Source organism: Vombatus ursinus, unplaced genomic scaffold (genome assembly GCF_900497805.2).
Source record: "Vombatus ursinus unplaced genomic scaffold, bare-nosed wombat genome assembly UNPS02014832.1, whole genome shotgun sequence".
In the NCBI taxonomy this organism is placed as follows: Eukaryota; Metazoa; Chordata; class Mammalia; order Diprotodontia; family Vombatidae; genus Vombatus; species Vombatus ursinus.
Genome location: NW_020954610.1, coordinates 39,582,433 through 39,596,171, shown reverse-complemented (window position 1 = coordinate 39,596,171; position 13,739 = coordinate 39,582,433). Strand labels below are relative to the sequence as shown.

The 13,739-nt window shown below is 40.3% G+C and overlaps 1 protein-coding gene across 1 annotated transcript in view; it reads left to right on the top strand.

Annotated features, from left to right (window-relative positions):
- The window catches only part of FAM189A2 (family with sequence similarity 189 member A2), a 75,260-nt gene extending 63,083 nt beyond the window's left edge, over positions 1-12,177 (top strand). Inside the window, exons 7-11 of the mRNA XM_027839724.1 lie at positions 3,157-3,286; positions 4,255-4,333; positions 6,161-6,313; positions 8,586-8,875; positions 11,239-12,177. Of these exons, the coding sequence (XP_027695525.1) occupies positions 3,157-3,286; positions 4,255-4,333; positions 6,161-6,313; positions 8,586-8,875; positions 11,239-11,442 (856 nt within the window). The 3' untranslated portion in view covers positions 11,443-12,177. The remainder of the gene's footprint in view (positions 1-3,156; positions 3,287-4,254; positions 4,334-6,160; positions 6,314-8,585; positions 8,876-11,238) is intronic.
- The last annotated feature ends 1,562 nt before the right edge of the window (positions 12,178-13,739 follow it).

Below are 13,739 nucleotides of genomic sequence, written 5' to 3'. Positions count from 1 at the left end.
TAGGAATATAAACAGTTCAACTTCAGTAAGTCCTTTATGAATTCTCTTTCCTGTTTACCTTTTCATGCTTCCTTGAGTCTTGTATCTGAAAGTCAAATTTTTCTATTCAGTTCTGGTCTTTTCATCACGAATGCTTGAAAGTCCTCTTTTTCACTAAATGTCCTTTTTTTTTTCCTCTGAAGGATTATACTCAGTTTTGCAGGGTAGGTGATTCCTGGTTTTAATCCTAGCTCCTTTGACCTCCATAATATCATATTCCAAGCCCTCCTGTCCCTTAATGTAGAAGTTGCTAAATCTTGTGTTATCCTGATTGTGTTTCCACAATACTTGAATTGTTTCTTTCTGGCTGCTTGCAACATTTTCTCCTTGATCTGGGAACTCTGGAATTTGGCTATAATGTTCCTGGGAGTTTTCCTTTTGGGATCTCTTTTAGGAGGTGATTGGTGGATTCTTTCAATTTCAATTTAACCCTGTGGGTCTAGAATATCAGGGCAGTTTTCCTTGATAATTTCTTGAAAGATGATGTCTAGGCTCTTTTTTTTTATCATGGTTTTCAGGTAGTCCCATAATTTTAAAATTCTCTCTCCTAAATCTGTTTTCCAGGTCAGTTGTTCTCCATCAAGATAGTTCACATTGTCTTCTATTTTTTCATTCTTTTGATTTTATTTTCTAATTTCTTGATTTCTCATAGAGTCATTAGCTTTCATTTGCTCCATTTTAATTTTTAAAGAATTATTTTCCTCAGTAAGCTTTTGGACCTCCTTTTCCATTTGACCAGTTCTGCTTTTTAAGGCATTCTTCTCCTCATTGACTTTTTGAACCTCTTTTGCCATTTGGCCTAGTCTATTTTTTTTTTAGGCAATTGGGGTTAAGTGACTTGCCCAGGGTCACACAGCTAGTGTCAAGTGTTTGGTCCAAGGACAGATTTGAACTCAGTCCTCCTGACTTCAGTGTCAGTGCTCTATCTACTGCTCCACCTAGCTGCCCCTACTCTATTTTTTAAGGTATTATTTTCTTCAGCATTTTTTTGGGTCTCCTTTAGCAAGCTGTTGACTCATTTTTTCATGATTTTCTTGCATCACTCTCATTTCTTTTCTCAGTTTTTCCTCTACTTCTCTTACTTGATTTTCAAAATCCTTTTTGAGTTCTTCCATGGCCTGAGACCAATTCATATTTTTCTTGGGGGCTCTGGATGTAGGAGCTTTGACTTTGTTGTCTTCTTCTGGTTGTGTGTTTTGATCTTCCTTATCACCAAAGTAAGAATCTATAGTCTGAATTTTTTTTCCTTTGTTTGCTCATTATCCCAGCCAGTTCCTTGACTTTTTAACTCTTTGTTAAGGTAGGGCTTTGCTTCCAGTGTGGAGGGTGTACTGTCCCAAGCTTCAGAGGTTTTGTGCAGCTGTTTTCAGAGATACTTCTAGGGACCTATAGGTTTTCAGTTCTTCCAGGGTGGTAAGGAGAGGTGTTTACTCCTCTCCTGGCCTATGCTCTAGTCTGTGAGTGACCACAAGCACTCTTTTCTGCCCTGGAAATGAGAGGAGGGTTCCCTCTCCACTGCTGCCACAAGTTCAGCCACACCAGCATTCCTCCCCGCCCCAGGACTGCCACAGGACTGAACCCAGATCCAAGTACTGGCAAAGAAAGAGAATCCTGCCTCAGAGCCAGCAAAGGGATCCTTGCAATCCCCCTCTGAGCGGGCACTTGATCCCCCCCACCGTCTGTGGGCCGAAAGCTCTGGAAGCAGCCACAGCTGTGGCTACTGCCCCAGGGCTGCACTAGGGCCAGGGCTGGACCTCGCTCCTCTCTCACCCAGGTCCAACAGACCTTTTCTACTGACCTTCTAAGTTGTCTTTGGCATTTGTGGGTTGAGGAGTCTGGAAACCACCACAGCTCCCCTTGATTCAGTCCACTGAGGCTGCTTCAGGTTTGCTCAGGCCTGGTCTTTGCCTGCAAGGCCCACAACTGAACTACACTCCTTTCCCAGCCCAACACAACAGACCTTTCCCATTGACCATCCAGGTTGTCTTGGGAATTTGTTTCACTCTATCTTTTTGTAGGTTCTGCTGCTCTAGAATTTGTTTACAGGTTTACATTTTTACAGGTATTTGGAGGGGTTTGGGGGAGAGCTTAAGTGAGTCCCTGCTCTTACTCTGCCATTTTGGCTCTGCCACTGGTAATAAAGATTAAAAAAAAAATAAAAAATAACAGTAGAGCAAAACTAACCAACAATAATATATGCAATATTCTACCCATGGTCCCCCCCTACCCTTTGAAATAAAAGGAGAGAGGTGTATCTGCTCAACTCTTCCCTGGGTCAAAACTTGGCCATTTTAATTACACATCATTCAATTTCATTTTACTGTTTTATTCATTCACATGAACATAATGTCATAGGTCATTGCATATATTGTTTTTCTGTTTCTACTTATTTCACTCTGCCTCAGTTCAACTGAGTCTTCCCTTGTTCCTCTTAATTTTTCATATTAATCATTTCTTATTGTTCAGGAATATTCTATTATATCATGTTCTACAGTTTGTTTAGCCATTCCCAAAAATGGCAGGCACATATTTATTTCTAGTTCTTTGTTATCACAAAAAAGGCTGTTTTGAAAATATTTTACTATCTGTGGAAACTTTCTTTGACCTCCTTGATGTCTATGCCTAACAGTGGAATATCTGAGTCAAAGGGTATAGAAATGCTAGTCACTTTGTTAGCATAATTTCAAAATGAGTTCCCAAATGGTTGGACCAATCCACATCTCCACCAATAATAGCCCCCAGACTACCCTCTAAGACTATAAAGTTACAGACAAGTTGGTGCTCTGCATTGGTAGTGGAAGTTTCCATGCAGATTAAATCACAGATCCAGACCATTCCCCCAAAACTCACCTTTGTCATACTTTCCAATTTCCTTTCTTCACTACAACTTTGGGAGCTCGATAGAGTGCCGTGTTCTGATTCCCATTTTAAAGCAGAGGAAACAGATGCATAGGGGTGTGGTGCCCAAGGTCATGAATCTATTATATAATGGAAGATCCTGGGCACTATCCCCTATATTATTCTGCCTCTCAAATAATCAATCAATCATTAATCAAACAATCAAATGCTTGTGAACTGAGTAGAACATGTTGACTGATGCCACAGTGTTTTTCCTAGGATGGTAGGCTCTGATGTTATTCCACTTCCACACATCTATGGAGCTCGGATTAAAGGCGTGGAAGTTTTCTGTCCTCTGGATCCACCACCTCCTTATGAATCTGTAGTGAGCCAAATCAATCAGGAACAGGTAATGTGATCGTAATTTTTCTTATCAAGGATGTTTGAGATCCTATTAAGAATAATTTGTATTATAGTCTCACTCAAAGAAAACAAAATGAGGCGTAGATTATATAGAAAACCTTAAACTACAAAATATGTTTTTTTAATAAAAAGTAGAAAATATAAATCATAGTGGTAGCAATTTGCTCAGTGTTTTCTTCTAATCTTTAAAAAAATATTCCCAAGGATGTTATCCCCTTATTCACCCCACAGTGTCAGAAGGCACTTAAGTCCAAGTTACTAGGTCTTCTAAAAACACAATTGATATCTTTTATTTTTATATTTACTTCATTCCTGATTATATCCTTCTTTCTCTCCACCGCTTCTTGAGTCATCTGTCCTTGTAATGATGAAGAAAGAGGAAAAAAAACAGCTCAGCAAAATCAATCAACACATCAACCAGCTCTGAAAGTACATGAAATGGCCCACACCTACAGTCCCCTACTTCTCTCCAAAGGAGAGAAATGCATTTGATCATCTCCTCTTCCAATCTTTTTTTCTCAATTTCTTTGTGTAAGATTTTGTTGCTATTCTTTTTTTTTCTATATAGCCCTAGCTTGCATATATCCTTTGACTCTGCTTTCTTCACCCTGCACTTTACATGTCCTCACTTATTTCTTTGTTTTCATACTTGTCACTTTTATAATATAATAATATCTCATTCCATTGGTACGACAAGTAGTTCAGGCATTCCTCAATCATTGGCCATGTAGGTTGTTTCTAGATTTCACTATTAAGGATAAAATCTCTCTGCATATTTTTGTACAGATGAATAAAAATTTGATTTCTAGTAGTAAAAAAACCTTTACACAGAACAATTGAGTGTAATATACTTTGCAGAACAAGGCCATTCTGTATCGTTATCTTCTTAAAAAGAGAGGCTGAAACAGAGACTAGGCTTTGAACAAAAGCAAACGATGCTGTTTTGTGTGATAGGGGACTTCATTCCAAATTCCAGAGGCATCCGAAGTGGTAGCAGGCCCGGTGGACCCAGGCAGTGCACAGGTGTCTCAAGGTAACAAAGACATTACTTTAGTAAGAAATAATTTCTGTCCTGATTGTTTGTCAAACCGGTGAAAATTGCTGGTCGTTTCAGATGATTGAAATATCTCATTGCAGCCATCAATATAGATCTGTAGCATAAATTTCTTTTATTGTTTTACCAATATGCTAGTCTTTATTCTTGAAGCACATTATTCAAACTGTAGCTGTTGGTGTATCCACTAATATCTGTACTGACAAAAATATGAAATCACATTGGATTATACAGTTGTACTCAGTATCTTTTAAGAATACGCTAACTCTTCTCCAAAACCAAGAGTTTAATTTGGCATTCCTCAAGCCTCTCCCGCTTATGCTATAGTACTTTTTCTCCCCCGAAGGTAAGATGGATCTTTCAGGAAGCCTCTCCATGACTGCAGAGTGGATAGCTGTGAGGTCACCCTGTATAATTTATAAACTGGGGCCAGGGTCATGTTGCCTTAATATAAAGTGAATTCGGTTTTTCAGTAGTACAGAGAATACAGGGCTTGGTTTACATTTATCCTTGTAAGTTAAAGGTGCATTATTACAGCTTGCCCTCTTTGGGGAGGTTTTAAATGGCCCAGAAAAATGTCCAGCAGGACTAAATTGCAAATGGTAATGAATAATGGATCAGGCTACAGCTATTTCAGATGACGGTAATTTTTCAGTAATGCCATTTGGAACATTTGGTCTTTTCTTTTGCTCATTTTCCATTTTGAGTAGAAACATGGAGGACGGTCAGGTTTCCTCAATGGATTTGCATTCCACAATGTTGTTGTTGTTGTTGTAGTTGTTTCCCTTCCTCAAACCATGGTGAAGGATGACAACTTCTTCAATTTTATTTTCTTCAACAAAAGTCAGACTAACCAGGATCATTTTAATGGGTCATTTAGCTGCCACTTGTTTTTTAACTAGGCTGGTTGGGATTTGTTCACAGCTTGTAATTAACCCTCTGGGTTATGAGGATATAAAGACTTCCTCCTTGGTGTGCATTTTGGCTTCTAGCCTATGGAGAGGGAGGCTATTTCAGGTGTTATTTCGTTGTGTGTCTCCCGATGAAATAACAAGAATTGTCTGGCAGTTGTGAACTTGGGAAGGTTTTAAGTACTGTTTTTTTTTTAATAGCTTTCAAGTGGGCTGATTTGTTTTTGTTTTAAAATCATGAATTCCTTTTAGAGTTGTCACTTAAAGAAAGCTTGCTAAGTTATGACAAATGATATTTCTAAAGCGTGGGTCTGACTATGTCCCTCCCTGCTCAGTAAACTCCAGTGGCTCCTATTACCTCCAGGACACTTCTTTTTGACCCTTAAAGCCCTCTGGCTGTAGCCAAACTTTCCAAAGTTTATTATATATTATTACTTTCCAAATCCTCAACAGTCTAGCCAAATCTCAATGTTTTTCACACCTGATATTCTAACCCTCTTCTCCATGTCTTTGCATAGGCTGTCCCCTCATGCCTGGAATGTATTACTGTCTCACCTTTGCATCTCATGTCCCAGCTACGACATCACCTCTTACATGAGCCCTTACATGAGGGCTTCCCTATCCACCCTCCTTCCCCCAATGCTTTTGTTTGTTTGTTTATACTTACATGTGTATATGTTATTTCCTTGTGAAAATTACTTGGATGGGAATTGCTTTGTATTCTTAGCATCTAGCTTAGAAAAGTCCCCAGTACATAGGAGGCTTTTAATAAATGCTTGCTTGCTTGATATTACTCCTTGGCAGGTAAGTAGGTTTAGTTTTGCAGATCCTGATGGCCTGAATTGTGAAGTGATATGATTGATGAAAATTAACTTATTTTTTTTCAATAAATCAGGTGGAGACATTCCTAACACATCTGGGGAAGAGAGCCCATCCCTGTCAACTCCTGATTCAAACCTAGCGCATCTTCCATTGAACAGAAGAGCCTTGCAGCCCTTGAGAGCAAGATCAAAAAGTGACCCTGTCCTCCATCACTTGACAGCCAGAGGTGATGTCATTTTGCTGATTTCTAACTAGAACATTTTTCATCATTTTCTTAAAGATTCTACCTGAATACAAGTGATGTAGGTCAGACTGTGGTCCCTAATTTTAGGTGGTGTCCTCATGGAAGTTGTGTTATGTCCTGGAGGAAAAAAAAAATGGTGAGCCAGCACATTAGGGAAATGCATCAGCTCATACTTAGATGCTCAAATCCTTTCAAGGTTCATTTTTTTTTCCTTCATGGTCAGAAATACTGATTAAGCCCTCCATTGTACATGATATCCTAATAGGTGATATACAGGACACATAGGTAGACCTGGCATCTGATTTCTGGATATTATTAATCCTGCTGGGAGGAGTGTTTTCTTTGGAAGAAGAAGCTAAAGGGGTGTGTCTGCTTTTGTTGGTTATTTTTCTTCTAGTATATTTATTTTTATTGTGTTGAACTTAAAAAACTCTTCCAACAGATTGACCCATTTAAAATAAACACCATCAAATGGGATTTGCTTTAAATGGATAGACACACAACCATGCTTGTGTTTTGCCTGTCTGTAGTTATTATTTGAATGAATATAGGTTTATCATTGAGCGTGATTTCAGAAAGTGACATATATAATGTACTCATATAAAACTCTTCTTCAAGAAAACTTCCTAATACTTCATAAACTTCCCAACTTTTCCAATGGCCAAATTATCTTTTCAGCCTCTTGTAAGTTCTGCTCCATCTCCTCTAACATCATCTGTTGTTTGCCACAGTCATAGATTGACCATGTACCTAAGAGAAAACTCCTCTTGTTTCTACAGCTGCCACAGAGTGGGGTTCTCCCACCTCCCCGTGACTGACTGTATCACCTCTGCAACCCCAACAGGCCTCAGCAGCCTGGGCTCTAAGAATCCCAAGACCTGTCTTCACCGTGGGTCTCCTCCACCTTTACTCTAGCAAGTTGAGGACTCGGGCTGGCCGCCTGCCGGTTTCAGCTGGAACTTAGTTCTCTCCACAGCATAGTCTTAGAAGATGGACCCTTACTCAGTTCCTGCAGTGCTGAAAGTCAGCAGGCAGGAGGGTGGACATGTTTATTTGTTTGGACCTTTTAATGCAGAAGGTGGCCAGGGCATATTCAAGTGAATGAGCATAGACCCTGCCCCCTGGCCCTCACATTAAAATGTAACTAGCAAAGCTTTCCTTGCAAGTGTTGAATCAAGACTGTGACTCTGGCTGGGACACTGAATGAATATCAACTGGGAGGGGGCGGTGTGGGGAGGGGACAGCTTCTTTTCCTCTGTTTAGAGCTCCATGTGCCTGAAAAAGGGTCCAGGAGGGTCTCTGCATCCTTTGCCACGATCTCATTGCCCCTCATTGCTTCCTGTCATGTTTTCATTCCTGCCTTTCTGGCTTCCTCCATCCAGGGCAGGCTGAAGGCTGCTGGTTACTCTTGCCTAGTTAGGGAATCATGATTGTATCTCCCTCCTCTTTCCAACATACTTCCTGGCTTATTGGCCCTGTTAGGGTTTAGTTCATGGAGTTGCTCTACATATTTTTAAAATAACTTCACAAACTTGGTGATGTAGGAAACCCAGCCTGGGAGGTTGGGAAATTTGGATATTCTTATTAAGTGCCCCTGTTAACTAGGCAACTCTCAATGAGCTACTTACTTTCTTTGGATTTAAATTGCTCTGTCTGCAAAATGGAAATGGTGATTTGCCTTCTGTTTGCCTCATAGATGTGATGTGAGCACAGGTGAAATGAAACAGGAAAAGAAAACCTTGAAAATTTTAGGATAAAGTTTTATAGCCGAAGAGTCCTAGTAGCATCTTCTCACAGACTTTGTTTCTCTAGCCCTCTCCATGCTTGTTTAAGCAGCATTTTCATCCCTGCCCCGTTGTGTCTTCTTCCACCAGAACAGAAATGCTTTCTCTCTATGACTCATCAGTTTGCCATTCATTTGCAAGTATCATTTGAAAATATTACATATGACCACGTATTGTCTTTTGTCTCCTGGTTGCTCTTTGTCATTTGGCATAACTCAGAAACTGTCTTCTGTAACACGCTAAAACCTTTGGGGCCATCCTTGGATTGAAAGACATCCCTGAAACAAACCTTGTGTTGTAGATTTCTTTTCCTCCTTCTGTGAAATGAAAGACAAGATTTGCATGGATGTCAGTATTTTGCCAGGTGATTTTCCATGCTGAGTTAGAGGCCTGGGCTGGGGTTTCAGATAGTCATATGTTCAAGGGGCATTGGCAGAAGTGTGCAAAGGAGTTTCTCTCTTTACCTGTAGGACCTGTGCTTAGCTGTGAAGCTGCAACTCAGACTGAAGTGAGACCCGAGCTGGCTCCAGTGACCTTGAGAAAGGGCCTTCGAGCACAAGCTGTTCGAGCTAGACCTCGTTCTTTGGTAGACTACAAATCTTACATAGACACTAAGCTGCTGGTGGCAAAGTTCCTGGAGCAGTCATCCTGTAGTATGACCCCAGACATACACGAACTGGTGGAGAACATCAAGTCTGTCCTCAAGTCTGATGAAGAACACATGGAGGAAGCCATCACAAGTGCCAGTTTCCTTGAACAGGTAGTGTTTGTTTGTTTGTTTTTGGCTGGGCAATGGGATTAAGTGACTTACCCAGGGTCACACAGCTAGTGTTATGTTTCTGAGGTCACATTTGAACTCAGGTCCTCCTGAATCCAGGGCCAGTGCTTTATCCACTACCCCACCTAGCTGCCCCAACAGGTAGTTTTATTGTGTACATTCAGGATGAATAATCAGAGACCTTACTGTGTCTTTAGTGGGTTAACTGTTTACTGTTCAAAAGACACTCATTTCAGAGCCATTCTCTCAAGGGAGCAAAAGGGAAAATGAAGGACAACTTTCCTTCCAGGAAGACTGCCCTGGATACACTGTTACTGGTTTAAAGATATTATAACCAAGTACCTATGGTGGAAAGCAAATCTGTTAAATACAAAGGGGACAAGATGTTTGGAATGAAAAAAACATTTATTAAGTGATTACTTTGTGCCCAGCATTGGAGATACAAATAGAATAGCATGACAGATTCTGTTAAGGGAGATAACACATGTAAGAGGCTTCAGTTGCAAGGAGACTGGATGAAAAGACTCAAGGGACCTTAAGGATTCTCTTGCAGAGCAACTGGGAAGGCCCCCGGGGTCTTTAAGGGGCAAGTCAGATAGCAATGCCTGAGAGTCTTAAGAGCAGATTGATGAGGCAAATAGTAAGGTCCAGTGCACAATGTGGGAGCGTAGAAAATAAAAGCATGCCTTTTTGATTCCTGAATTTAATGCTTCCCTTGAATGGCATATTTTCTTAGTCCCTTGAAAGTGATACGACTGAACTTTATTTGAATTGACAGAGATCTGGGAAGCAGTTTGTCTTCCCTGAAATGGTGGAATTTGTATTAATAAAGAATTATTTTTTATTTTTCTAAAGGGGAAATGGATGTATTTTAGCATACCAGAGATAAAATGTACTGACTTTCTTCAAGTTCCACCTTCTACAGGAAGTCTTTCCTGATCACTCTTAATTCTAATGCCTCTGTTAATGACTTCCAATTTATCCTGTCTATAGCTTGTTTGTGCATAGTTATTTGTAGGTTATCTCACACTTTATATTGTGAGCAGAGACCGTCCTTTTCTCTTTCCCCAGCATTGGAACATATTAGGCACTTAAAAGTTTCTTGACTGACTGGTAACTGGCTTTTTCAATGGATTATTCAAAATCATAGAAAATATTTGAAAGTTCAAGGCAGCCTCCCCAAACTGGGCCCATTCAACCAAGAAAGATATTCTCCTGCTGGGAATAAGACACAGAGGACTTGTAAAGTTTTTGCTATACTAAGTTTTTTTATGACTCACTGCATTTTACATTAAGGTTGGACACTTGGGATGGACCTGCCATAGCTGCCTTAAATCTAGTTGGGTATAAAGTAGACACAAGAAGCCTATATACCTGGCCCAAAAATATGACTTTAATGGGACATAGTTGTTATCACTACCACCAGGGCCCTAGGCCATGTTGCATGGTATATAGTTTTGTCCTCCTACGTCCCTTTTCTTTCTTTCTTTCTTTTTTTTTGGTATAACAAATTTATTTTATTTTCAATTCACAGAACAAGCATTTCCATAACACAGTACAATAAAAAAAGATGATTGAACATGAAACTGCAAATCTACCATGTACAACTTGCTATTCCATCCAAATATACAACAAAGTTATTATGTAAATTTCTTTTTTTCTTTTTTCTTTTTCCTCTTCCCCACCCTAGAGATGGGCTACCATGAGACACAAATAAGTGTATATATACGTAAAATTATTGCATACATACTTTTATTTATCAGTTCTTTCTCTGGATGCAAATAGTGTCTTTCTTCATATGTCCTTTCTTTTCCTTCCCCACCTAATGCCTAATGCTGCCCTCTCTCTGCCTGTCCCAAGCCCTCCACTACTATGCCTTTCTTTCCCTCTTCCCTTCTTACCTATGAAAAGTGTCCCTGGGGTGGGAGAGAGGTTCTCTCTCCACCTTATAAAAACTGAAAGAACTGAAAAGCCCCAAAATAATAAGATTTTTAAAAAATCTAGTCATAGGAGCATAGCTTTAAAGCCAGAAGGGACCTCCAAGTCCATCTACTCCAACTCCCTTGTTTTATAAATGAGGAAACTGAGGACCAGTGGGAGTCATAGAATCACACTAGTAGAACTGGAAGGGCCCTCAGAGGCCATCTAGTTCAACTCCCCCATTTTATAGATGAGGGAACTGAGGGCCAGAGATTAACCTGCTCAAGATCACACAGGTAGGAGGTAGTAGCAGAGTCAGATTTTGAACCCAGGTCCAGGGACTTCAAGGCCTGCTCCTCTTTTAAATAGATAGGAACTCTTTCTCAAATTCATCTTTTCTTTTTTCCTCTTTTCTTCCCCCAAAGATAATGACTCCTGTTCAGCCAAGTACATCCAGGGCACAAATGTTGCCCTATAGAAGACACCCTGGGCTCCTTCATCTGGAGAGTTGTGGAGATCTGAGCACTTTTGCCTCAGTGGAAAATCGGAGAGTGGAGAGAAGGGTCCCAAGAACGGACCCAGAAAGGCCACATAGCCTTATTGGAGTTGTAAGAGAAACTGTGCTCTGAGCTAGCCCTTGTGGGTCCCTTGTGGTCAGAGCTCCTTCGAGAAGTCAATGAGCTGGGAAAGAAAATCATGACTGGAAAGCCCTGTCTTGTCATGCGGCGTGTGTCTCTATGTATGCTGTTTTGTTGTTTAAGGCTGATCTAGAAGAAAGGCTTTTGTTCTGCTAGTCTTTGCTGTACCATGTTATGCCCACGGAGTGTGGAATCTACACCACAGGGAATGTTTATTTCTCAACTACTGGTTCACCACCAAGGGCATTCAGGGTACAATGAGTAGATCACTCCAGACCTACTGACACTTTGGGTGCATCATTATAATTTGTGAGCTCAGCTCATTTCCCCTTCCCTGGGCATTCCATATGGTACTTGAGTGTTCCAGGCCTTGGTGGGGATGGGATGTGGGGGTGGTGATGCCTCAGCTGCCCCTGTGTCTGTCCTGTGGAAGGGCATAATCTGTTTGGAGGCTATTTATAGCTGCCTGTGGCCTCTCGCTGCTCAGTGAGAATGTGAATTGGCATATAAGCAGGATGATCAAATAGCCCTGCTGTTATTGAAATGTTAAAGCCTAAGTTTAGGGCAACTCTCAAAGCATTTTCTTTAAGGAAAACAGGAAGCACTTGCAACAACTGGCAACTTTTTAGCAAAGTATTTTGGAGGAGCAATCATTGGTTCCATTTCTTCACATTTGCAAGACTAGAGGCATAACTCCAGAATCAAGAATAAAATCATTTACTTTTACGTGTGGTGTGGGTGTTTTGGATCTGTTTATGGTTCACTGGTCTGATGCTCTATAGAGATATAAAACTGGTACCTGAATGAGGTCTTAAGAAGTCGCAGGGGCAGCTAGGTGGTGCAATGGATAGAGCACTGGCCCTGAAGTCAGGAGGACCCGATTTCAAATCCGGCCTCAGACCAAACACTTGACACTTACTAGCTGTGTGACCCTGGGCAAGTCACTTAACCCCAATTGCCTAAAAATAAAAAAATTAAAATTAAAAAAAAAAGTCACAAAAAGTTGAAGTCTTTGTAGGGTTGACTGTCTCCTGCTTCCTGGACATCATGGAATGACATAGGATAGGACAGGGACTGGAGAATGATGTAGTCAATAGAAAGCTGGTTTTGGAGCCAGTGAGCTGCATTTAAATCCTACCTCTGACACCTACTGGCTGTGTGACCCTGGGCAAGTCACTTAACCTCTCACTTCTCAAGGCAACTCTTTTAGAACATAAGTTACAGAGGAAGGTACTGACTTGCACTGGTAGGAGTTCCCTCACCTGGGAGTTCCCTCTGCCAATGAACTCACAGAATAATGTAGATATCATAGAATATTAGAACTGGAAGGGGTTAGATTATCTAGTCCAAGAGTCCTTAACTTCTTTTGTGTGTGTCATGGACCCCTTGGGCAGTTGGATGAAGCCTGGGGATCCCTTCTCTGAATAATATATTTAAATGCATAAAATATGTTACAAGTGAAGTTGCGTGACAATAAGATGCATGAAGGAAACCAATTACATTGAAAAAGAGTTCACATTTTTTTAAAATTCAAGGACCCCAAGTGAAAAACCCCTCATCTAGTCTAACCCCTTCATTTTACTGCTGAAGAAACTGGGGGACAGGGAGATTCTGACTTGCTCAAGGTCACACAGCTATTTAATGGTAAGAGATGGGACTAAAACCTAGATGGCTCTGCCTAATCCCCCGGATTCTTCTTATTACAACACGTTATTCCTTTGCCTCTTTGTGTATGACATCTAAACAATAGCAGAAGATTCATTCTTTTTTTTTTAATGGGACATCTCTCTCCAATGGTCTGGATTTATGTTTAAAAATTGTCAGGTTGAGAGAAAATTTGGAGCTCAAATTTTTTTTAAAATGAATGTTAAAAATTGTCTTTACATGAAACTGAGGGAAAATAAAATATTATTAAAGATCTTGTGTTTCTACAGCAAAAGAAAATTTTTTTTAAATGTCAGGTTTTAATTATGGTTCTTGAATTTAGTTGGCATTGTTTTTTAAATAATCTCCTGAGCACTGGGCTTAGAGTAAGAACAAAGTTTGAGTTCTGACATTACCACTTACTGTGGCTGTATAACTTTGGGCTAATTACTTAACTTTTCTGAATATCAGTTTTCTCACCTGTAAAATGGGGATAATAGTATTGCACTGCCCAACTCACAGGTAGGTTGAACTTACTAGCCTCTGAGGCTCCTTCTAGTTCCAAATCTATAATCTTGTTCAGTCGTTTTCAGTCATATCTGATTCTTTGTGACCCCATTTGGGGTTTTCTTGTCAAAGATACT